This window comes from Balaenoptera musculus, chromosome 20 (genome assembly GCF_009873245.2).
Source record: "Balaenoptera musculus isolate JJ_BM4_2016_0621 chromosome 20, mBalMus1.pri.v3, whole genome shotgun sequence".
In the NCBI taxonomy this organism is placed as follows: domain Eukaryota; kingdom Metazoa; phylum Chordata; class Mammalia; order Artiodactyla; family Balaenopteridae; genus Balaenoptera; species Balaenoptera musculus.
In genome coordinates, this window is record NC_045804.1 from 45,524,004 (window position 1) to 45,547,570 (window position 23,567).

At 53.5% G+C, this 23,567-nt stretch overlaps 1 protein-coding gene across 3 annotated transcripts in view; it reads left to right on the forward strand.

Moving 5' to 3' along the window:
- Positions 1 to 23,567, forward strand: part of ABR (ABR activator of RhoGEF and GTPase) — a 181,663-nt gene that overhangs the window by 92,289 nt on the left and 65,807 nt on the right. For 2 of the 3 annotated variants that reach the window (XM_036836209.1, XM_036836210.1), the window contains exons 3-4: positions 15,032 to 15,130; positions 21,750 to 21,935. In XM_036836209.1, the coding sequence (XP_036692104.1) occupies positions 15,032 to 15,130; positions 21,750 to 21,935 (285 nt within the window). Of the gene's footprint in view, positions 1 to 6,098; positions 6,499 to 15,031; positions 15,131 to 21,749; positions 21,936 to 23,567 lie in introns of those variants that run through there. The other variant, XM_036836211.1, reaches the window with a different exon arrangement.

Consider the following 23,567-nt stretch of genomic DNA (forward strand, 5'->3'; position numbering starts at 1 on the left):
AGAATAGCTAGTGCCTGCCAAGGGCTCAACATGTGCCAGGCCCTGCCCCATGTGTACTAGTCCTCCCTGCAAACCTAGAGTTGGTGCTAGAATTATCCCCATTTTACAGATGAGGAAACTGAGGCCCAGAGAGTTTGAACGACTTGCCCAGGGTCACACAGCTGGCAAGAGGCAGAACGAGGATTCAAATCCAACATCCAGGAGAGTTTTTTTATTTGTTTGTTTTTGTTTTACTATATAAACAGTGTCATGTAGTGGCTTATATCCAACATTTGCTTCATGTAATTGACCTCTATATATGATTTGGAGTAACTTCTGCTATAGCAGAAAAAGGGAAGGCAGAGGGAGGAGGATGGCTATCAAGAAGATGATGAGTCTGATTCCATCTGCAGCTGTGGCTGACTCCACCTGCCCCTGGCACTGGCCCCTGGGGTCAGTTCTCATTGGCCCAGGGTCTGCTGAACTCCAGAAAGTCTGGAGGTGGGACTTGAGCTCCTGCCAAGGAAGTTGAAAGGGCCAGGGATAGGCAGAGAGGAGGGAGAGGGGGCTCCAAGCCAGGTCAAGGCCTGGAGGTGAGAATGCACCTGGCCCTTTCATGGGACAGCAAACAGCAGAAGTTGTTGTCAACAGTTTGATCAGTTGAGTCATCAGCAAGGGCCCCACTGCCCTTGTTAGGGCTGACTTGGTGGCTTCCTGCTGGGTACAGAGTGAGCAGTGTTTTAGAAAGAGTAATCTGATGTCAGCAGGAGGGATGCACTGAGACACTGTCTGGCCACTCCCTGTAAAATTCTTCAGTGCCTGCCCGTAGCAATGCTGTCAAGGCCGTGCCTGACCTGACCACTTGATCTCTGCCTACCTCTGCAGCCTCATTACAACCCCCCAGCTAGAATGGGAGCTCTGCCATGGAGCTTTGTCAGTTTTGTACCAAAATGTTTGCTCATTGCAAACTGTAGTGCCTAGAACTGCGCCTGGCACATAAGAGATGCCTAATAAGTATTGGTTGAATGGGTGAAGCCTTGCCACCCAGACTGAACTCATTTCATTATTCCTCATGCTGTCCTGTCTGCCCCTGAGTCCCCCTGGCATGGCTAATCCGTGCTCATTTTCAGGTAGGAGTTTTAATGTCACCTCCTCTGGAGAACCTTCTGTGACTCCCCCCCTCTGCTGCATCAGATATGTCTTCTGTCTTGTGCCCCCAGAGCTCACTCTACTTGCCCAATTATAGCACTTATCACACTTCTTTTTTTAATTTCTTTATTAAAAAAGAAAATAATTTCTATTTTTCCTGATTACATCACTGAAAATTCTAACTTTACAGGAACATATAATATGGAAAGTGAAAGTCTCCTTAAGTCTCATCCTACAGAGAGAATGTCTGTTAAGAGACATCTTCTTTTTCCATGTGAGCTATTACATATATATATATATATACACATATATGTAAAAAATACATTTTTCTCTGTGTATATATTATATATATACTTTTTTAAAAAATGGGATCATACTATTAATACTGTTATGCAATTTGCTCTGGTTATTTAATAAGTCTTGAACATCTTGCATATCAGTAATTAAAGACCTACCTCATTCTCCTTCATGACTGTATGCAGTGTTTCTTTTAATGGTTGTACCATAATTCACTTAGCCAGTCCCCTTCTGTTAGACATTTGGGCTGTTTCCAGTCTTTCACTGGTATAACCAGCATTGCAGTGAACATCTTTGTACAAAGATCTTTGAGTCCTTGTAGAAATGTTTTTGCAGAAAAATTCCTTAAAGTGGAGGTGCTGACTCAGAGGGTGAGAACATATTAAGTCACAATAGATATTTCCACGTTATTCTTTCTGGAAGAGTTGTACCTTAGCCCCAGAGTTCTGAGGTCGTGCCCTTCCCCTGGCCCTGCCTTGGCTCGCAGTGGTCAGTCTGTCCCTGAGACCATCAGCCCCCACGGAGGTAGACAAAGCGTCCCACTTGTGGCTGTGTTCTGGATGCTAGCACAGCGCCTGGTGCATGGTGGGCAATGAAGAGATACTTGTTGATTGAGTGGGTAAGGGAATGAGGGGATGGAGAATGAGTGTGAGAGAAGGCTGTTGGGTTTGGGGAGAGTAAACTGTTGGTGGCTTGGAAAGCGTGGATTTGGCGGGTGTCTGAAATCTCAGTCCGTGCCCCTTGTTCATGGGGGAGTGGTTCCCGCCCACTTCTCCAAGTTCATCACCTGCCCCTTTTCTGTCCTCCAGCTGTGCTTCCTGGGGTTCCTTACAAAACATTTTCCTCCCTTTGCCTGGAAACCCTTCCCCTTTTTAAGATGCTGCTCAGAGGCCACGCTTCTGTGGAGCTTTACCTCTCAGGCAGGGTTAATGCCTTTGTCCCATGTTCCCACTGTGTTGACCAGAGAGAACACTGCCTCATTTGTTGATATGTCCTTCACCCCCTGTGGGTTGAGAGCATGCTAACGGCAAGGCCTGTGTCTCGCAGATCTGTGTATTTGTAATGCCAGGCCTTCTCTGCGTATGAATGAACAGATGGATGGACAGGCGAGATCGGAAGTCAGAGTGGAATATTACTGTGGTTAACGTAGGTGTGAGATTCTACAAACCTTGGCTGGGGTGGTGGCTTTGGAAAAGGGAAAGAAGGAAGAACCAAGGGGACTCGGTAAAAGGGATGTGGGGCCTGAGGGAAGGAAGAGTCGCAAGATGGCGGCCCCGCCAACAGAAGTGGAGAAGCCAGAAGGGGAAGCTGGTCTAGGGAGGGGGAAGGGTCGTTTGGTCTGGAGATGTGGAGCTGAGGGGCTGCTGATGGGACTTCCAAGTGAGGAGAACCAGCTGACAGCACAGATGTCACACTCCAGCAGAGCAAGATGTTGGAGCTGCAGATGGTGATGGGCTGCCATTGGCCTAGCAGTGAGAAGGGATGAGTTCTCCAAGGATAGAGAGGGGAGGGCTGCGGCCTGGTCCGAATGGGTGAAAAAGAAGGGCCGGCCGGAACCAGAGCGATCACAGGCAGCATCAGCATGGCCACAGAAGCTAAGGGATTTAAGAGCGTCCAGGCTGCAGCGGCTGAGGAGGAGAGAAGGAGGCCTCTGCCTTTGGAATAAGGCAGTTTGGAGGCCTTTGGAGCAGCTGCTTCTCTGGAGAGAAGGATCAGGAGCCAGGCGAAAGCAGGCAGAGTTGTAGGGGACGCAGGGAGGAAGCGCGTGTCCAGGGCATTGGTAGGGGAAAGGCAGGGAACACCGTTGGGACTTGTGAGTCACTTCCCTCCAGGGGCAGAACTGAGGGCCTCTGAGGGGAGTCTGTGTGCCCAGTGGAGATGGAAGGGCATTCAGATTACTCACTGGAATTTCCAGCCAACCCGGGTGGGGTGGGGTGGAGTGGAGATGCCTTGGATGTTCAGGGAGCAGCTTCTGAGAGGTTTCAGGGTTTGGAAGAAGTGGGTGTCGATCCTGCCATGCTAGGTAGGGGCATGGGGAATGGAGACAGGGCTACTCTCGGAGACTCCTGAGGGCCCCTCATGTTCCTTTGGGCGGGGGAAGGGACACCGTGGGGGGGGCCCTGGGACTGTTAGGCCCTTCTCCCATTACACCTGCTTGTCCGAGCGGAGGGGGCAGCCCATGCCGTGCACTCGGAGCCTGCAGGATGGGAGACAGACTGGCAAAGAGCCCCGGGCTGGCACACTTGTGCCCTGGGGAATGCCAGGCCTGGTTGTTCCCAAGCGCTGGGAACAGCCTCACCCGCCCAAACCAAATGAGGAATTGTGGCTGAGAGGGCCCTTCAGATCTACCCTGGCTATTTATAACCCAGCCAGGGCGGGGACAGGGAAGAACCAGGGACTGAGGGAGAGGGCGGGTGTGGGGGGGGGGTTGTGCCTCTGGGGAACCCCATCAGCCCTGAGGCCCCAGAGAACCTACCCCAAATCCCTTGGTCTGCATTTCAGCTATGGTGACAGGGAGAAACCTTTTACTGGTGAGGACAGGTTTTCTGCTCTAATAGAATGGCAGGAGCCCCACCTAGAGCTCAGAACTTCCGCAGACTTTTTTGGGGAGTTGGGATAAGGAACCATGTCCATTCCTCTCCTTTTCCCTCCTCGCTCTTCCTCAACCCTCCACCCAGCTTGGAGGCTCAGCCAAGGGCCCTGTTCTCAGCTGAGATGCCCAGTGGGAAGGAGAGGTGATGAGCCCAGGTGGGCCTAGGATGGCACACTGTTAACCCCCCCTTTGGAATGCATTTCCAAACGAGCTCCAAAGAGTTGGACTCTTCCCCCTGTGGCCATACAGTTGCCACCTGGCAGGGGATGTGCCATGTGCATAAGGAGGCCAGTGGTAGACACACGAGGCATTAATGGACAACTCAGACACTGTATCATTAAGAACCACACTGGCTGGTCTGGCAACTGTGTACTGGGAGAGACACTTGTGAGCTAGAAGCATTAGGATTTTGAGGAAATCCCTGACTAGAGACATGGTTTGGGGGCTGGTGGGAGATTGGGGGGATTGGCGTGAGTGGGGCTGGAGCTTCAGGGCTTATTACTCAGAATCCGGAGTTTTCACTTGATCTGTCTGGCTGGTGGCACCTATTATACAGGTTTGCAAAGATAAGTAGTGGGCTGGTCATGTGTGAAGCTGAATTTGATTCCAAGATGCCAGGTCCAGTGATGAAATGGGACAGAGGTGATATTCAAGGAACAACACCCCACCCCCCCCACACACACCCCTCCCAACCTTCCCTCAAAGAAACACAACCAACTGCAAGAAGGCAGCAACCTTGTCTGTGGGCCTGATTCAGTGCACAGATGTGTTTCATTGAGACTGCATCAGGTTTTGTTTTTAAAATATAATTTATCTGCCATCATTTTTAAATTGAGAGCTATCACCTAAAAATCCGGATTCCAGCTTCTCTTGAACAATCCAAGATGGGGCAACCTTGAGCCTGCACTGCCCCTGGCAGCCAGCAGCTGGAGCTGAGTGACAGTTTTTTCGGTTCACCTGGTCCCACCCTACCTGGCTCATTTCACTAACTAATCTTACCTGCACCCTCTTGGGTGCTGGAGTTGGCAACCTTTGCCCTAGGTGTTGTGAAAGAGCTTTTCCCAGCTGCTGCCCTTAAACTCCACCCCCATGAGTAGGTGGATTACATCCCTGGATGGGGCCAGGGGACCAGAGTGTGCACTTCACCCTCTGGATGGATTTACCTTCTGTAACCATGGAAGAAGCCAGGGGAAGCAGGCTGGGGGTGGGCAGGGCTGGCGTGCTCCTGGTCCTGGGTTAAGTGTACCCTCCCCTGTGGGGCTGGTTCTACTGGGCCCAGGCCCCTGTTGAGGGAAAAGAGCTCCGAGGAGGTGTGGTGTCGCTAATCAGCAGCATCTGTGAGCAGGAGGTGTGGCACCTCCGGCTGCTCGAGGCGGCCCCGCTGCAGCCCCTGGCTGGCACTTGTGCTTCTTTCGTGGCGAGGCAGGTCAGGCCTCCTTTGCACAAAGCCTTGTTCCCTTAGCCACGGTGGCGATGCAGAGAAACTATGGTTTCTCACCAGGGCTTGGCCTCCCTTCCTCAAAGGTGTCAGAGCCTGAGGCGGAAGTGAGAAGGGGCTTGTCTGCATCCCAAGGTGACACCGAGGTTGGCCCGGCGGCCCGAGAGGCTGTGCGGGCAGCTGCTCGTCCGCTCCGCCCCCGCCTGCCCGCGGGGCCGGTGAGGGGCTGTAAATAAAGCCTGTCTCTGGGAAGCGGACCTCCCCCTGCGCCCGGCCCGGCTGCGGCCCCGTCGCCCCTCCTCCGCGCTCCCGAAGCCTCCGCCAGCCGGCTGGCCCGGCGACCGCAGAGAGGGAACGGCTCCACCTCACCCGTCGAGTCGTGCATTTCCTGTGTCTTGAGAGCGAACGCGAACCTCCGCGTCCAGGAGGGCGGGATCTGTGGGGCCGGTGGCGGCGGCGGCGGCGGGGCGCCCGGCCGGGCTGGGAGCGGCGGCAGGGAGCGGGGCCCCGCCTGCCTGGAGAGCCGGCGCGCACGGCAGGAAGGGCCGCGGCGGCCGGCAGGGGCGCGCGGGCTCCGGTGACAGCCCTGGAATCGCGGCGGCGGCAGCGGCGGCGGAGCTCCCCGCGAGAGGCGGCCGGGGCCGCACGGACGCCCCGCTTCCCCTTTCTCCGGGAGGACCCGGAGCCGGCGGGCGGGAGAAGGCTCATAATGGAGCCTTTCATCGGCAGCCGGTGGCCGGGCGCCAGGACGGACTCCGGGGAGGCCCGCGTGCTGGTTTAGGCCTGCCCTGCACGCTCTTCCCGTCCCCGCCTGCCGGCCTCGCTCCCGGGCGCCGGCGGCCACGGCTGCCGCTGCCGCTGCTGCTGGGACCCTGCTTCCTGTTTGCCCTCCGCGGCTCCCGCTGCCATGGAAGAGGAAGAGGAGGCGATAGGCTTTTTGGACAAGGTCCTGGAGGATGAAGATGTGTTTCTCCTGGAGGAGTGCGAGCTGGGAACCCCGACCAGCCCCGGCTCAGGGTCCCCATTCTTGGTGGCTGTGAAGGTGGGAATGTGACACGCCCTGGATGCTTGTCGGGGGAGGGGGCAGGGCTCGCAGCTCTGACTGCCGAAGCCTGTGCGGCAGAAATGGCTGATTTGTGCACAGACCTTGTGGCCGAGTGGAAGCACCTCAGCCTGAGAGGGGCTGGCGCCTGCCTGCCAGGGGATGAGAGGGGCTGTGCTCTGGGCACAGCTGTTCCTGGGGGAGAGGCGCAGTGCCCGCCGCCTCCCCCTGGACCAGTTGTCCTCAGGGGGAGTGGCTGCTGGCTTTCCCCAGGCCAGTTGTGCAGAGGGCTTTCTCTGGCAGTGACATGAGTCCCCTGGTGGGCACGCCAGTGGTGTGAGCCTGCTGCCCCAGAGGAGCTGGCCGACATGAAACTAGGAGGCCGTAATTCCTTGTTTCCATGGCAGCAGTGGGATAAGTGCACTTGTGAAGTTCAGGCCAAGGGAGCCACTCTCTTCCAAGCAAGTGGAAGCTGGTGAATCTGGGCTAGGGCACGAGAGCATTTGGAGAGATGGAGAGCCAGAGGTCCCTGAACTTCCTTGAAGGGAAAGAATTGGATCAGCTGAAGAGGGGCGGTAACAGCTGGCTTGGAGGCAGGAGCCAGGTGGCTAGGCACTTTACCCAAGGTGGGCATAGGCAGGAAGCGTCTGCCGGACCCCAGCCCACCGACTCTGGGGCTGTGGGCATTCTCGGCAGCAATGCCTCTGTTTAATCAGAGAAGTTGCCTCGAAGGTAGAGCAGGAGGGGAGCGGTTGCCTCAATCCCCTTCTCTTCACGCCCCCCCCTGCCCCCCCACCCCGCCCCAGGGGCCGGGATCCCACTTGAAAGCACACCAGTGCTGCCTAAGGCGTGCACACCACACCGTCCTTCCTTTCTTTCACCTCTAACCTCAGTGTTTTGCTCACCTCCTCTCTGTTCTGTGGCTCGAAGGGAGGGCCAGTGAGAACGTTTGGCAGGGAGTTCACAGACTGCAAGCCAGGCTGCCTAACAGAGAGCGCCCGTCTTGTGGGGTCCGAGCCTGTCTGCCCTGGCAGCACTGCACCCCAGAGGGCATGGTGCACGGAGCATTGTTCTGGGCGGGAGGCTGTCGCTGAGCCTCTCTGGGCGTCTTTGTCCCTCCTGTAAGATGGGGATCACTGCCCTGCTCCACCCGTGCTACAGTGTGGGTCAGAGGAGGAGCTAATGGAGGTAAAAATAGACTGCAGACCCACGGGTAGATGGCTGATGTGTGGAAGGGGTGGAGCGGTCGCTGTAGGCCCGGGTGTGGGGCAGAGAGGAGCCGTAACGGGAGGCTGGCAGTGGCTGGCGCCCCATCCCTGGTTTTCTCATCTGGTGCTAGCTCGGCACACTGGGGTAAGTCACATCTCTCATTGGGCCCCCAAGGCCTTACCCTTAGGGTCTGCCCAGCCATCCCAGGAACAGGATGGGGAAAAGTCTGGTTATGAACCAAGAGCACCTGCTGGGAGCTTAGTAGTGTGTGGGATGGGACCTCCGTGGGTTCCTAATGGCCCTTCTCTGAGACACCCTCCCCAGCACAGATGGGGTCCCACTCATATGCTGCCTTATGGGTCCTGCCTTACTCTGGACCGCTAGTCTGGCTTATACCGGGCTAGCCCCTATTTCATTCTGTTTGGAACTCTAGACGTCTGCCTCTCTCCTCCAGGGCAGGGCCCTCTTGCTTTCATTGTGAGCGCTGCACAGTGCTTGGTGTGTGGCTGGTGTCCAGTGGATTGGTGGAGTGAGTGAGGCTCCACGGGGCCCACACAGGGCGTACCATGTCCCTGGCCTTATTCCATCTCAGAGGTGTTCTAAGGAGGAAGCACACGGATACCAAAGGGGCTTGGGTGCACATCACACCTAAAAATGCTGTTCCTCCCAGAGCCCTGTGAGCGCCAAGATGGAGTCTTCCCCTCTACCTCGCCGCCTCAGTGTTCCCGGACCTGTCTCCAGCACTGGGGGGAGGGGCCCTTTCCTGAGTGTTGGGGGATTCCAAGCCCCCTGTCCCAGCCTGAACACGTCTAGGATGCCCTTCTCCTCTACCAGGCTTGGCCATCTATAGAGGGAGAAGACAAACAGAAAGCTCATTGATTCATTCAACAAACACTGTCAGGTTGTGTTCTATGCAAAGCAGGCTGCCTGGGGGAGGAGACAGGTGAACAAGGCTTGGTCCTTTCTCAAAAAGAGTTCACAGTTCAGGGTAAGGGGGCAAGTGCCCAGATAATAGGAATATAATGAGAAAGTAGGCAGGGCCATGAGAAGGGTTCTGATAAAAGGGTACTAAATTCAGAGGAGGAGGGACCACTTCTCGTTGAGTCAGGGCTGGACTGGGCGTGTGTGTGCACGTGTGTGTGTGCACGTGTGTGTGCATGTGCACGTGTACATGTGTGAGGTCAGGGCTCATTTCTGGAGGGTGTGCTCCTGTCCTGGGCTGTGGACTGGGCACACTCCTGCATGGTAGACTCTTCTTGGCAGCTGGTAGAAGTCCAAGGCAGTTCTCTCTTTGCTATTACTTTACTTCAGGAGTACTTACCTTAAACAGTAGTCGTGTTCCTGAGCACATGTCCAGATGCCAGTCCTATAAATCAATCCTGTTTTCAGTGTAATTTCTGAGATGCTTCATCTTCCTGGGGGACAGATGTGAAGATGGCAGTGGTTTTCTCCAGAGCTGGAGCTGGAGCTTGCTATGTGTTTCAACCCACAGTCCCCTTTGAGGAGTTAATGGTCTATAAACTAATAATAATGTGAATACTGATAGCAGCATCACCTCCCCTCTGTAAAGTGTTGTGTACATCCCCCAAATCTTTTTTTTTTTATATATCTTTCTTATTTTTTTTTTAAATTTAATTGATTTATTTATTTTTATTTATGGCTGTGTTGGGTCTTCGTTTCTGTGTGAGGGCTCTTCTCTAGTTGCGGCAAGTGGGGGCCACTCTTCATCGCGGTGCGTGGGCCTCTCACTATCGCGGCTTCTCTTGTTGCGGAGCACAGGCTCCAGACGCGCAGGCTCAGTAATTGTGGCTCACAGGCCTAGTTGCTCCGCGGCATGTGGGATTTTCCCAGACCAGGGCTCGAACCTGTGTCCCCTGCATTGGGAGGCAGATTCTCAACCACTGCGCCACCAGGGAAGCCCACCCCAAATCTTTCATATGATTCTATTTAAAGGTACCTAGGGCTGATAGGGGCCTTGCTATATAAAGGCTGCTATTTAAAGGAACTCATTTGTCAGGAATTTTAAAATCCTTTTGTAATGCAGATTAACCCTTCAGGTTAATTCTGTGCCAATTTTTAATGTATTATCTGAACCACCTGTGTTTCTTTTTCACTTGTCCAGGTCTCTGCTCCCTCCATGTGCAGTGATGGCCATGCCTGTGTCCCCCACTTAGGTTTTTTCCCGAAGTGTGGGCCACATATGAGATGATTTGAGAGATGATTTTAGGTGGCACCTGGATATATATTTTGCACTTTAATAGTTAGGCGTAAATTTTAATGTATCTTAGAAAAAAATAGGGACTTCACTGGTGGTCCAGTGGTTAAGACTCCGCACTTCCACTGCAGGGGGCACGGGTTCCATCCCTGGTCAGGGAGCTAAGATCCCACATGCCGCGTGACGCAGCCAAAAATAAAAAATAAAAAAATGACTTGCACGTCTTTCCTGTGATTTCAAATATAATGCTTGGGATAAGGCTGTGCTTTTAAGAAGCCAGTTGTTGTAAAGAACAGTATTAAGTAAATAATAGTGCCGGTGGTATGTATGACAGAACTGCAAAGGTGTGGGATGCGAATAGCTGAACTTTGAAAACACTGCTGGACCCCATGGGACCTGCCTGCAGCTTCAGACAGCAGGGAGCCCAGAATATGGAGATCTACCCTTTAGGAGGGTCCCCCAGCAGTGCCCGCCCCACCCCCCACTCTATTCTGCTGAGGAATTAGCTGAAAGAGACCTCCCTGGTGCCTAGGGCTGGGGAGAGGAGAGAATGGCTGGGTTCCCTGCATCGACTCAACTCAGGGAGGGGCCCGCTGTCCTGAGGCTGAGGCTGATACTTGGCATGGACATGGTGCCTAGACCCAGTGGCATCCGCTCTGACCAGCCCCCCACCCCCACCCCCGGGGTGCTCCTTGCAAACTGGTGTGGCCCATGGACTGAATTCTACTGTCTACGGAGCTGCTTGGCCTAGGGCTCTGAATTGCAAGTGGCCCTGCCTGTTCAGCCCACATTGTTGTCTTGGAGGAGATCAAGGCTCCTGGAGAGAGTCTTGACTTGGCCTGGAACCAAACCTTCGGAGACTTTATTTAGCCTCGACGGTAGAAGACCAGGCCAGGCCAGAGCCAGCTAAGCCTTACTTGCAGATACTGTCCCTACCAGAGTCACTTGGCCCCTTGGATTTGAGGCCTCAGGCTGACACTTTCAGCCCAGCAGATTATGTAAAATGCTGGGCATGAACAAGCCCCCCGTGGCTGCTGCATTTCGTAAGCTCCAGTTGGGGAGGAAGTGGGGACAGTGTCACTCAGATGGCAGCTTCCTTATGCTGCAGGACTGGCAAGCAGCGTGGCACGGGCTCTGGGGGCCCTGAACTCTGGAAAACTCCCTTCCCTGGGGATTCTGGGTGTGTGGGCACCTCTGGAAGGCTCTTTGGGGGCAGAGACTGTCTCCTTCACTTGTCTTCCCAGTGCCGGTCACATGGTGGGGAATGAGTGAATGGATGTTGAGCCCTGGTGTTTTATGGGATAAGAATAGCTCCAGGAGGATTGAAGAAACAATTGTGAATTTCCAGGTAATTCCAAGCCAGGAACAGGTGGGGTCTGAGGAAAGTGAAGATGGACGAGGTTTTGGGCGGTAACTAACAACAGGCTACCTGGTGGTAAAATGCACAGAATTTAATTTCACATCCTTTCCCATCACCTCCACCCCCATGCCGGCCAAAATGTCAGGTGAATGTGGCCCAGAGTGGGGACTCTTGGGGGTGACTACTTACTGCCTTTTGGGGGGTTCTCTCAAGATTGGACTCTGAGGTTGGAGTCTCATGAGGAGTGGGTCCTGCTGCAGTGGGCTGTCACGGGGCCTGACACAAGGGTCTGTGCTCATGCCAGGGTGGGTGAAGGCTTGGTGGGGCTGTGAGTCACCCCGTCTTCACCCTGGTCCTGGTCCAGCCAGCTCTACAGTTAAGCTCACGTTGTGCCCCCAAGTGACTTCCCTGAGAGGGTGTTTGCCAGGCCCTCAGGCAAATCCCCAGTTGGCAGGGAACGGGAAGGGAATGGGGCACAGGAGGGGAGCGCTGGCCCCCAACGTGGAGGGCGAGTTCCCATTTGTCAGGCTGGGGAAGCAGCAGGTCTGACCTCGACCTCCACTTCCACCTCCAGGGCTGCGAGCCGTGCTCCGAGCTCCGGTCTCATTCCTTGGAGGGGGTGCTGCCTGCCTGCGATGCCCACAGTTCTGGGAAGCTGGCAGTTTCCACTCTCTGTGCCTCAGAGGGACAATGATCACACTTCTAGACTGTGGGATTCCAGTGAGTTAATCCACGGAAAGTGCTTAGAACAGTGCCTGGTACTTGTGAAGCCATCAATAACTAACCATTGTCTTTCCCTAAAGCTTGGCATCCATACTGGTCTCCTAATGCTGCCGAAAACAAATTACCACACATTTAGTGGCTTAAAACAACACAGATTTATTCTCTTACAAGTCTCAAGGGTCAGCAGGGCTGCATTCCTTCTGGAAGCTCTAGGGAAGAGAACCTGTTTCCTTGCCTTTTCCAGCTTCTAGAGGCCTCCTGCATTCCTTGGCTCATGGCCCCATCCTTTGCCTTCAAAGCCAGCAGTGTAGCATCTTTCAGTCTTGCACTCAATATCTCCCCGTCCCCTTCCGCCTCTCCCTCTCCTTCTGTGGGCTCCATCCCTCCATAGCCTTTTCTCTTGCCTCCCTCTCACAAGGACCCTTGTGATTACATAGGGTCCACCTGATAATTCCCAGGATAATCTCCCCACATAAAAATCCTTAACTTAATCACATTTGCAAAGTCTCTTTTGCCGCATTAGGTGACATAGTCACAGGTTTTGTGGATTAGGAGGTGGACATCTTTGGCAGGACCTTGTTCTTCTATCACAGGATTGGATTACATTTCAGAGACTCTGGGAGAGGCAGCCTCCGGCACAACTTGCTAACTGGTTTGCTGATGGAAGGTCAAGGGTTAAGTCCTTCACCTGGGGAAAGGGCAGGACAGCCTGTGAGAACATGCTGGGGTGGCCATGCAGCAGGGGGAAAGCAGCTCTCCTTCGGACTTAGGAGATTTCTGGTAGCTTCAGACACTCTCCCAGCTTATGCTAAGGGTGTGCATTTGATGCCCAGAGAGGGATCTGTTTGAGATTCCAGTTAAGCATCCGAAGCTTGAAAAAGGAACAAGAGAGTGAGGAAATCATCAGAGCAGTGGACGAGACCAGAATTTGGTGTTCGAGGACCTGCAGGGGAATCCCAGCTCTGCCACTTTCTGGCTGTGTGATTCTGGGCTAGTCCCCTCCCTCTTTTAAGTCTTATTTGTTTGTTTCTATTCGTATAATGGAAGAATATAGTACCTCCCTCAGGGAGGTATTTGAGAGAGGGATGAAGCTAAATGAGAGAGTGGAAAGGACTTACAAGGCTTAATAAATGGCAGGTGCCCACACGTTAGGGACATCACGTGGTGCTGGGCTTTAGGGGTGTCCAGAGGAGCGTGACGCAGGTGCTTCAAAGACCCTACAGAATCACCGGGCAGGTAACAAGATAGGGCACGCGTCAGGTGCTGCGGCGGTGCCACAGATTCTGACACAAGAGCTGACACTGCAGGCCAGAGGCTTCAGCTGTGTCTTCAGGAGAGAAGAGCCCATGTGGGAGAAGGCATTTTAGGCAGCAGGGACGGCGAGAACCAAAGTCCAGAGGCTGGAACATTCCTGGCATGTTGGGAAGGCAGAGATCTGACGGCTGTTGGGGAGATTGGACAAGTTGGGAGAGGCACTAGGAGCCACTGCAGGTGTTTAAGGAAAGAATATGCTGAACCCCCATCACACTTTATAGTCATATATTTATATTTACTCGGCTTTTGTTTTTTTTGTTTGTTTTTTAACATCTTTATTGGAGTATAATTGCTTTACAATGGTGTGTTAGTTTCTGCTGTATAACAAAGTGAATCAGCTATACATATACATGTATCCCCATATCTCCTCCCTCTTGCGTCTCCCTCCCACCCTCCCTATCCCACCCCTCTAGGTGGTCACAAAGCACCGAGCTGATCTCCCTGTGCTATGCAGCTTCGGCTTTTGTTTTTTAACGTCTTTCTTTCCCACTAGATTATAAGCCACATGAGCATAGAGGCTACTGAATGCTTGTTTCCCATTGTATCTACAGGGTCTGGTGGGCATTTGTTGAATGAATAAATCAATGAGTGAAGAACCTACTTGAGTCCCCCAGTAATCACATTTTGCAGTATTAAGTCTTTGACAAGCCTCAGGTGTAGGGTGGCGTTCTGGGAAGGTTGATCTGGCTCTGGTGAGTGGAGCGGAGGCAGGAGAGAGCGGCACTTGGAATCCTGTGGGGAGTGGGATGCTGTGGGTCTCTGCCACAGCAGAGTAGAGGGTGGAGCAAAGGGAAGAATCCTTGCAAGAGATGAGCAAGGACACTTTGAAGAGCTTGGGGACTCAGTGTGGCAGCGGAGGGGGAGAGAGGAGGAAGAGGAGGCCAGGAATGACTTGGGGATCTTAGGTGACAAGAAGAATTATACGTCTTTTCACTCAGGAAAAGTTTTCAAGCACTTTCTCTGTGCCAGGCACTGTGCTAGTTGGTGGCCACTCAAGGCGAAATGGGGTATGATCTCCACCATAGAGGAGAAGGAATTCTGGAGGGAGGAGGAGGCCTGTTGGCGTCTGTGCCTTACGCAGTCAGGCAGTCAGGAAATGCTGGCGGGGGTCGGGGGTACAAGGGGTAAAGTTGATGGCCCACAGCCAGCACCTTCCATTGTGGGATTGAACCCCCAGGGACAGGAAGATATAGTCAGAGGTGTAGCTGGAAGGCCACTCGGCCGGGGTCCCATGCCCACTTCCATCCCATCCTCTCTATCACTACTCCTCTCTCTTTATAGATCACTTCCGCTGGGCACTTCATCTGGCCCCTGCTGTGCCCTCCATGTGACCATGCCCTGCCTCAGTCATGACTCTGATTTCCCTTCTTAACTGTCTGTATCCCATCCCCCCCCATTAAACTGCTCCCACACATGGGGTCAGGTTCTTTTTTATCTTGCTCACTATTATAAGGTTGAAAGGTGGATGGCTACAAATAAGGAAATGTGGGGGAAAAAAGGATGGGAGAGGATTAAAGCAAGACATTAGCAGTAGGAGTAAGGGTGATTGCTTTTCCTTTTATATTTCTGTATTTTACAAATTTTCTGTAATAAGTCTTTGGCTTTTATCCCCTGCAAAAGTGTTAAAGAAGAGAAAAAAGGCAAGAAAATAGGCTGCTCAGGATTTTGGTCTCCTTTCTCATGAGCTGTTGGCTTTTGATCTGCTTTTACAGGTGGAAGCAGGGAAAGGCCTGGAGATGAGGAAGCTGGTTCTCTCGGGGTTCCTGGCCAGCGAAGAGATCTATATTAACCAGCTGGAAGCTCTGTTGCTGGTGAGTGTATACTCTGGGGCCTTTGTGCTCTAAAACTGCTTTTGGAGTTGGAGAGGGAGGGGGACCTGGACCAGTCCTTCCCAGGGGCGGGGTCTGTGGTACTACTCTGCCCATGGCTTGGCAGCCAAGGTCATTGAAAAGGCCTCTCAGCTCCGATTCTCCATTACCTGCCCTGGGAAAGGTAGAAGAAGCAGCACCACCTGGTTGGGGGTGGCAGACACTCCATCATCCCTGACTATAGTGCAGGCATTACTAATGGATCACAGTTTTCTGTCCAGGTGGGGTCTTAGCCTCCGACTCCAGCTGGTACTCTGGGCAATCTCAACCAGTCAATCACGTTGAGACCTCTTTGTCATCCCTAGTCCCGTTCCTTCCTTCTCCCTGGAATAGTTAACCATTCGCACCATCCTGAGGCCCTCTGGCAGGAAATGTGAGTTGAAGGGCTGTCTGTATCGTTCTGAGAAGCTCTGAGGCATTAGACAGGCTGCCGCCCTCTGTGAATGTGCCTTAGTTTCCTCTCCAAGACGGAGGCGTTGTTGTGAGAATGGGACTGAGAGGGGAATAATACAATGTTTTCAAAAGGTAAAAGTAACCACACAGATATAAGATGTTTTTGCCTCTGAAGAAAGTGCATATTAGATGCGTCTGGATACTTACTATGCAGAGTGATTGTGGCATGTAAAGTTCTCTTTCCTGGGTGTTGCGCAGTCTGAGACATCAGCTGATATCAGAAAAAGGAGGGATAAGAAAGGTAGATGTAAATCAGTAGAAAGTCATTCTTACAAGAATTGTAAGATACGCATTTATGTACTTGCTGCGATATGAGGTATTGTCACCCGGTGTCCCAGGGAACTTGGCATTTATTACCCCAGGAGTAACTATTGAGATGTGTAGCTGCTTTGTAACACACTGGGATGAGCTGGTGGTCAATCTCACTGGGAGTTTGTTGGTCTGCACAGTCATTTTTTCAAGGGAGGAACAGTTTGGCAGGTCCATAAGGACTCTGGTCTGGGGCCAGAACTAGGGCAAGACTTGACACTGCCATTAATAGTAGACTTATTGCCCTGTCTTTCAAACTGTGCAACTTAACCATTAGTGGGTAGTGTAATCAGTGTAGTGGGGTGAACCAGCATTTTAAAACAAATGAGAAAGAAAATGTCGGCATGCATCCCATGTAGTAAGAATAAGTACTATTTCATGCAACTTTCGGCTTGTGTGGATATGTGTATGTATGTACTGGGCCACATGCTTTCTTACATGCGTTGTCGGTTTTCAAAACCACTGGTGGGACTTCCCTGGCAGTCCAGCGGCCAAGACTTCGCCCTTCCAATGCAAGGGACAAGGGTTCAATCCCTGGTTGGGGAACTATGATCCCACATGCTGTGCGGCGTGGCCAATAAATAAATGCATAAATAATAATTTTTTAAAAAAAACGGCTTTGGGCAAGCCATGGGTAACCTTCTTGAGCCTCAGTTTCCTCATCTGAAGATGAAAACAATGCCATTACCTTCTCTCTCTCCTTCATGGGGTTGAGAAAATCAGGTGATCCTTTTGGGGACCTAGTACAGTGCCAGGTACTTAGACACTGAAATATTATCCAAAGGAAGGAGGACAGACAGATGAAATACACCTTATTAACTATGAATTGCTGTGCCCAAACAAAGGGGCATAGTTGTCATTACTTAAAGGATGCATATTTGAAAGAAGTTCAAAGGAACCAGACTGCCTGGCTTTGAATCCCTGCTCAACTGCTTACTAGCTGTAGACCTTCAGCAGATTAATGAACCTTTGTGCCTCATTTTGTCCACCAGCAAACGGGGTATACTAATATTAGTACTCTCTTCATGGGGTTGTTGTGAGGGTTAAGTGAGTTTGCAGGGGAAGGTCTTAGAGCCTGAGTGTGAGCAGATTCTATTATTTTCTCCTGTTCTGGGAAAGAGCGCAGGTTAGAGCCTGTTTGTTTCTATCAACCCACCAGTTCCCTGAAGGAAGGTGAGGTACATGGTCCCATCAGAAGCGTGCCCCTCTTAGATTCCAGCTCGGTTCTCATCTGTCACTGGGCCTAATTTGAGTTCCATTTGTCTGGGTAAAGATAACAGATTTAGGGGCCAAGACACTCCCTCCCTGCCTGCCTTTCTAACAGCTCATGCTCTCAAGGCAAAAACTGTGAGGCTGAGGCTCCCAGTCCTGGGGTGTGACCCAGGGTAGGTCCCTCCTCTTCCCCCGAGCTTGTTCATCCTGGCTTGGTCCTTTCTGGAGCAGAGGCAAGAGCTAGGGAGGGACGAGCCAGGAGACCTGGTCTGCACCTGGAGACCCCCCCGGAAGAGAGGGCAGGACCCTCCACGGCCACGGTCTCAGATAATAAGCCTCAGAGATGAGGAATCAAGCCTTCCTCTCTCTCCAGGAGCTGGGGGCCCTTCCCAGCTACCCAGGAGCTAAGCCCTTTGCTCTTTGGGGTGATCTGACAAAGGCGTTCAGAGAAGAAAACCTGTCTTCCCCAGCTCCCTCTGCCTCCCACGCCCAGCTCTCCTTCTTGCCACCCTACCCCCATTCCCGCAGCTCTTCTCCTGAGTGTTTGTTCTCAGTTTCACACTTCCTGATACGCAAACAGCTGGGCGTGTGTAGCCTGGACTGTGGACACACAGACGCAGACAGGGAGGCCACACAGGAGGCTCTGTTCCCGCCGCCTGGGTTGCTGGCTGGGCAAGGTGTGGTAACCTTCCAGAAACCTCCAGGTTCCTGATGGGCTCAGATGACAAGGGAAGAGGCTCTGGGAGCTGGGGCTGAGGTGGGGAGTGGAGGAAGGGGGGCAGACCAAATGCACGTAATTCTGCAAGTCTCCCCAGGCTGCAAGTGAGCTGGGTGCTGCCTCTGGCCTGCCTTTGCCTTCAGCACCTTCCAGCCCTGGGCCCCACCTGGCCCTCCTCTCTTAGACTCTCCTTCCGGAGTTTGCTTTGTTCCTTACCTGTAAGATAGGTTCAGGACGCTCCCCCGACCCCTCCACCCCCGCCCCCAGCCTGTGGTGGTAGTTAACAAAGGTGCATGTGGCAGCCTCCAGGCCTCTTGGGATAGGAGGTAGAGGAAGTGGGACGATTTCTTTCCCTGGTTTCCAAAGGCAAAAGGCAACTTGCTGGGGGACAGAAGAGACAAATGACAGTGTGAAGTCCTGAAAGGAGTTCGAACCTGCCTGGCCCGCCTTCCTGAGGGGCAGGCACTTCACGGGACGCCAGAGCCAGAGTTAACTCTAATAAAATGGGGAACTGGCGCCCCGTCCTCTGCTGCAGGATTCTGGGAAGAGGGAGGGGTAGCTGGTGTGCTCTCTCAGGAGAGCGGGGCTGCCTGTGCCTTTCTGCTGCCCTCCCCGCCCGAGGCCTATTTTCAGGGCTTCACCAGATAAAAATAACTGCCTCTAAGGGTCTCAGGCCAGCTAGGGGCACGCACCCAGCACTTTCCCTTCCCCCAAAGGCCCCCAACCTTGTCCTGAGAACCAACGGCCTGATGTCCCAAGCGCAGTCCCTGTCTGTGTGGCCTGCCCCTGGTGAGCACCGGCGCTTCCCCTTTTGCAGACAGAGTGGGACTTTAGGAGGAAGCAGAGCAGTTGTGTCTTGTCCCTGCATAGGCCTGAGTGCTTCCCCAGAAGCTTCTGAGCAATCCTGACCCACCCCCCGTTTCTTCCCCAGGACTGTTCTCTCCTATTTCCTTTATTCCCCCCCGGGTGGGGATTGCACCCCGGCTGGGACAGGGACTCCGTGGTGACTTGGACCCTCCCCTGGACCTGGGTAGATAGAGGTAAAAAGGATAAAGTCTGACTGATCCCAAGGGCCAGCTCTGTATCCTTCACGGAACATCGGGAGGCGTGAGCTCAATGTCGCTGCGCACCTGGGGTGGGGAGAACATTCTTCCTTTCTCCTGGCCCCGGTTCCCTCTGTGTCCCTGCCTGGCATGCTTCCCCAGGCCCCAACCCTCCACTTACTCTGATATTCCCTCTGAGGCCCTTTCCCATCACCTCCTCTGTGAAGCCCTCTCCGAGCTGTGCCAGTTGGTTGGTATTTACAGTCCAAGTCGAGTAATAAGTGTTTCTTGCTTTGTCCACGAAAATGTTTCATTTGTGTTGGTCCAGTTTACCCAAATAGATTATAACGTTGTCCAGAGCAAGGAACATGAGTCATAAAAATAATCTCCTAAAGGGAAAATTGGACCCCGTCACCCCCCTGTTTCAATCCCTCCAGGGAAAGCCAGGTCATTACATGGGCTTAAAAGCCGCATTCCTTCCCCCTGTGTGATATGGCCTCTGCTCACCCTCCAGCCCTCCTTTAGGGCCCTGCTCGCCAACCCCCTTGCTCGCAGCACACCGGCTCACTGGCTTGCTTCCAGCTCCTCTCTGTCCCCAAGCTATTCCCACCTTGGGACCAGGCATTGAGGAACTCTGCCTGAAATCCTGTCCCCTTTGCCCCCATGCTTCCATTTCAGGTCAATGTCTCCTTCTTGTCCTTCAGCAGGACATTCCCTTCTTATTTCCTTCATTGCACTTACGTGTGATTTCGTGTTTGATTGTTTCCTTGTGTTTTGTTTGTCTCCCCTACTAGATGGGAAGCTCCATGGGAGCAGTGATTAGTGAATCACTGAATACCCCCTACACCCCCTGGTCTGGCCTTACATGGGCACTTGGTCCATTATTTGTGGGGTAAATAGTAATAATAGTAGCAGCTAACATTTATTGATTGCCTTCTATGTGCCAGGCACATACTCAATATTTTAGATAAATTATGGCTTTTGATCTTCCCATCAGTGTTCTTGAGAAGGTAATATTATCCCGGTTTCACAAATAAGGCTGCTGAGGCCCAGAGATGCTAAGTGACTTGCCCACAGCTATTAAGCGGCAGAATTGGGACTCTGGCCCACACTGCCTGGCCTGCACCAGGTCGAACCCCAGCCGGCTTTCCTAGCAAAGGGCTGGACATTAAGGCCTCATTGGTTCCAGCACTGAGAGGGTCAGAGGAGGACTTCTGCTTTTTCCTGCCTTCATCATCACGTCTGGATTTTTTAGAGCTGGGAGGACAGGGGAGCCAGAAGTCAGAGCATTGTCTGGGTTTTTAAGTAGATGGGACTTCCCCTTGTGGACAGACAGATGGGAGGAGAGAGTGAAGCCTGGCTGGACATCCGGCTGCTGTGGCTGGCTCGAGCTGGGGGTCTTCTCTCAGGGTGAGCCAGCGGTAACTTCGGCCTCCCTCAGTGGACGTTTCCCTGCAGCCCAGCACTGAGTCACCCATTCTCTGCTAGAATGCTTCTCTTGTCGAAAGCTCGCTACCTAATCCCGTGAGATAGTGGGGGGCGGCTCTAGTGAGCCCATACCTGCGCCTGCAACTTCTCCTTTCTGCCCACTGGGTCTCCAGAATGACCCAGACTAAGTCAAAGGCCTCTTTCCACACAGCGCTTTATCTTCACAGTAGACGAAGGACACCAACCATGTCTGACTCAGGCTTCTCTCTCTCAAGTAAACGTACCCCACCTCCCCACCCCCGTGCCTTCTCTATGGGGCAGGTTCCCAGAACCTCTCCCCTGAAGGGCCTTTGGTGTGCAGTCTGGGCATCTTTGGGGGCTTTAGGGCTGAAGGAAGGTCAACCATGGAGGAGCTCTTTATCCTTCAGTATTATTTATTGTTTGTTTCAATGATGAATTTTAATAGCTTTTTTTCCTGATTATAAAATTAATATTTACTCACTGGAGGTGATTTAGAAAATACAGAAATCACACTGAAGAAAATGTATCCAAGCCTCATTTTCCCTTAATGTTGGGCTTTAAGGTGATGACTTCAGCTCCCAGCAAGTGTTGGGGATGGTCCTGAGCTTCTGTCTGTCACCTCACCCTCTCCACCAGCAGGCCTTGGAGCATCTTGGTGTAGGCAAGCAGAGATGACAGATAGGGCTATTGCATGTCATCTTGCATGTCAACCTCGGCATTGGGAAAGAGTCTGAGGCTACGATAGGGCTCAGTGAGAAAGATCATTGTGATTGCTCAGCAATGTCTGCCATGGGCACAGGAGGTAGCACGGTGGCATGCATGCCACCTGCTCACTCTCTCTATACTAAGTGATGGGAACTTAAGATATCAGTGCAGCTGAGATTGGTTTGGGTCCCTTAGAAACTCTATTCCCCAAGTCCTAGAATCACGTTCTGTTTCTTGGAAGGAAATAGCTAAGGGGTTGAGTTCCCAGTCAACCCTCCTTCCCACTGAAGCATGACAAGGGAGTTTATGACTCAGAGCATGAGGCCATTGTGGAAGAAAGCTATGGACCCTGTTAAACCATCAAGCAAACCCAGTACAGGCTGAGAACCAGAGGTCCCTCAGGGGACACGGGGTGGGAGAAATGTGTCCTGGCACCACCCGTAGGACCTGGCGGGACTGCTGGACCAGGCTCCCTCTTCTTACAGTAATGGGTGGCTTGTTGGGGCCTGTGACAGCAGCTGCTCCATTCAAACCACGCTTCAGGTGCCCTGGCCTCAGTGGCCTTATCTGGGCAGAACTCGAGCAGCAGGAGGGCCTAATCTGGGCCCTGGGCCTGCTGACCCTCCGGTTTATTTGCCTCTCACCTCTGCTCTTTCTTCCTCCTCTCTCCCAGCCCATGAAACCCCTGAAGGCCACTGCCACTACCTCCCAGCCCGTGCTCACCATCCAACAGATCGAGACCATCTTCTACAAGATCCAGGACATTTACGAGATCCACAAGGAATTCTATGACAACCTCTGCCCCAAGGTGCAGCAGTGGGACAGCCAGGTCACCATGGGCCACCTCTTCCAGAAGCTGGTGAGTCTCCCGTTGATGGAGGGCCCTTACCCGGGGCCTCAGTGGAGTTGCCGGTGTTGAGAGAGGACTGGTCAGCCCCAGACCTCCTGGCCTCCTTGAAGACCTGGGTCATTTCTGAGTCCTGGAGGAAAGCCTGGGCTTCTGCCTTATGGGGAACCTGGGCCTGGTGCCCCGACTCCCGGCCTCCCCCAGTGAAGCCCTAGACTGCTTCTAGGGCTGCCAGAGACAGGCCATGTGGGTGGGTGCCCTTGGCAGGGCACTGTTTCTCTCACCCGGGGGCTCCAGGGCTGGACCGAAGGTTCCCCTGCTGGGCTGCAGGACCCTGTACCTCAGCCGGCAGAGGGACAAGTGCCAGGTGGGACGGGCAGGGACTGCTCACCTGAGACGTCAGACGCTCGCCTCACTTCCGTGCTGCCTCTGAAGTGAAGAGTCGCGTGGGAGACCATGTCAGCTAACGATCCTCCCCTGAGGACCCTGGAGCAGAAAGCACTAAGAGCCCAACCCACCCGCATGGCAGGGCAGGGAGAAGGAGAGAGGAGGTGGAAGTAGCGTGCGGCCTTGGTCGGGAACGACTCGCAGAGACACCCTCTCCTCCAGCGCAGTGTCCGTCTCTGGCTGTGTCCCCTGAGGACCCCCAGGCAGACCCACAGGGCCCCCACCCGGCTCTCTGCCACGTAACTTCTGCCAGCCCAGCAGGCAGGATGGAGCTCAGGAGTCTGTGGCCCTATCCTCTGGGTATGAGTGGTGGGGGACAGGGAGCAGTGCTTCTCCTTTTCCTCCCCTGCAGTGGTGGGACCTGTTGAATGGACAGGGCTCTGCTCTTCTTACATGGAGAGGACTCTTGCTTGGATGCCCCTAGGCCACAAGCTCAGCATGCTCAAAACTGAACTCACTGGCTCTGAAGTTCTCTGCTCTTTTCCCTGCCTCTGTCTCAGTGGGTGCGGCCATGTCCCAACCCCCGTCCATCCATGACTCCCGGGGGCTCATCCTTGGCACCTCCCCTCCCCCACCCCCTTCCACCTCCCTGCATCCCAGGGAGTCCACTTCTTTAAAGCGCACAGCCACCTGCTTCTCTCCAGCCCTCTGGCGCCCTCACCTGGACCACTGCTGTGGCCTCATGCGTGGCTTCTGCCCCAGACCTGCCTCCCAGGCAGCCTCTGGCCTCTACCTAAAAGCAGGAGAGCGTTTTCTAAACTCCTGACCGGACCTCACGTCCCCCCCCTGCTCAGGGATTTGGATAAAGGCCAGGCTCCGAGGAGTGGCTTATGAGACCCTCTGCTGCTGGCCTCAGGCCACCCCTGGCCTCTGGCTGCTGCCGCCGCACCCTCTGTGCCCCCGACGCTGAACCTTCTGGTCTCAGTTCACACTGCAAGCACGCTTGACCTCTCTGTACTTGCGCTCTAGCCTGAAATGTCCTTCTCTGTCTTGTCTGGCGTCTCTGGTCAGTTTCCAATTTAGAAATGACCTCCGTGGAGAAGCCTTCCACAGCCTCTCAAATGCAGCCCCCTCCGTGAACACTAAACTGCCTGACTCCCCAGAACCATAAGCTCCAGGAGGACAGACTGTACTTTCTTCAATTTGGACCCCCAGAACCAGCCCAGTGGTCAATATGTGAATGAGTGAGTGAGTGAG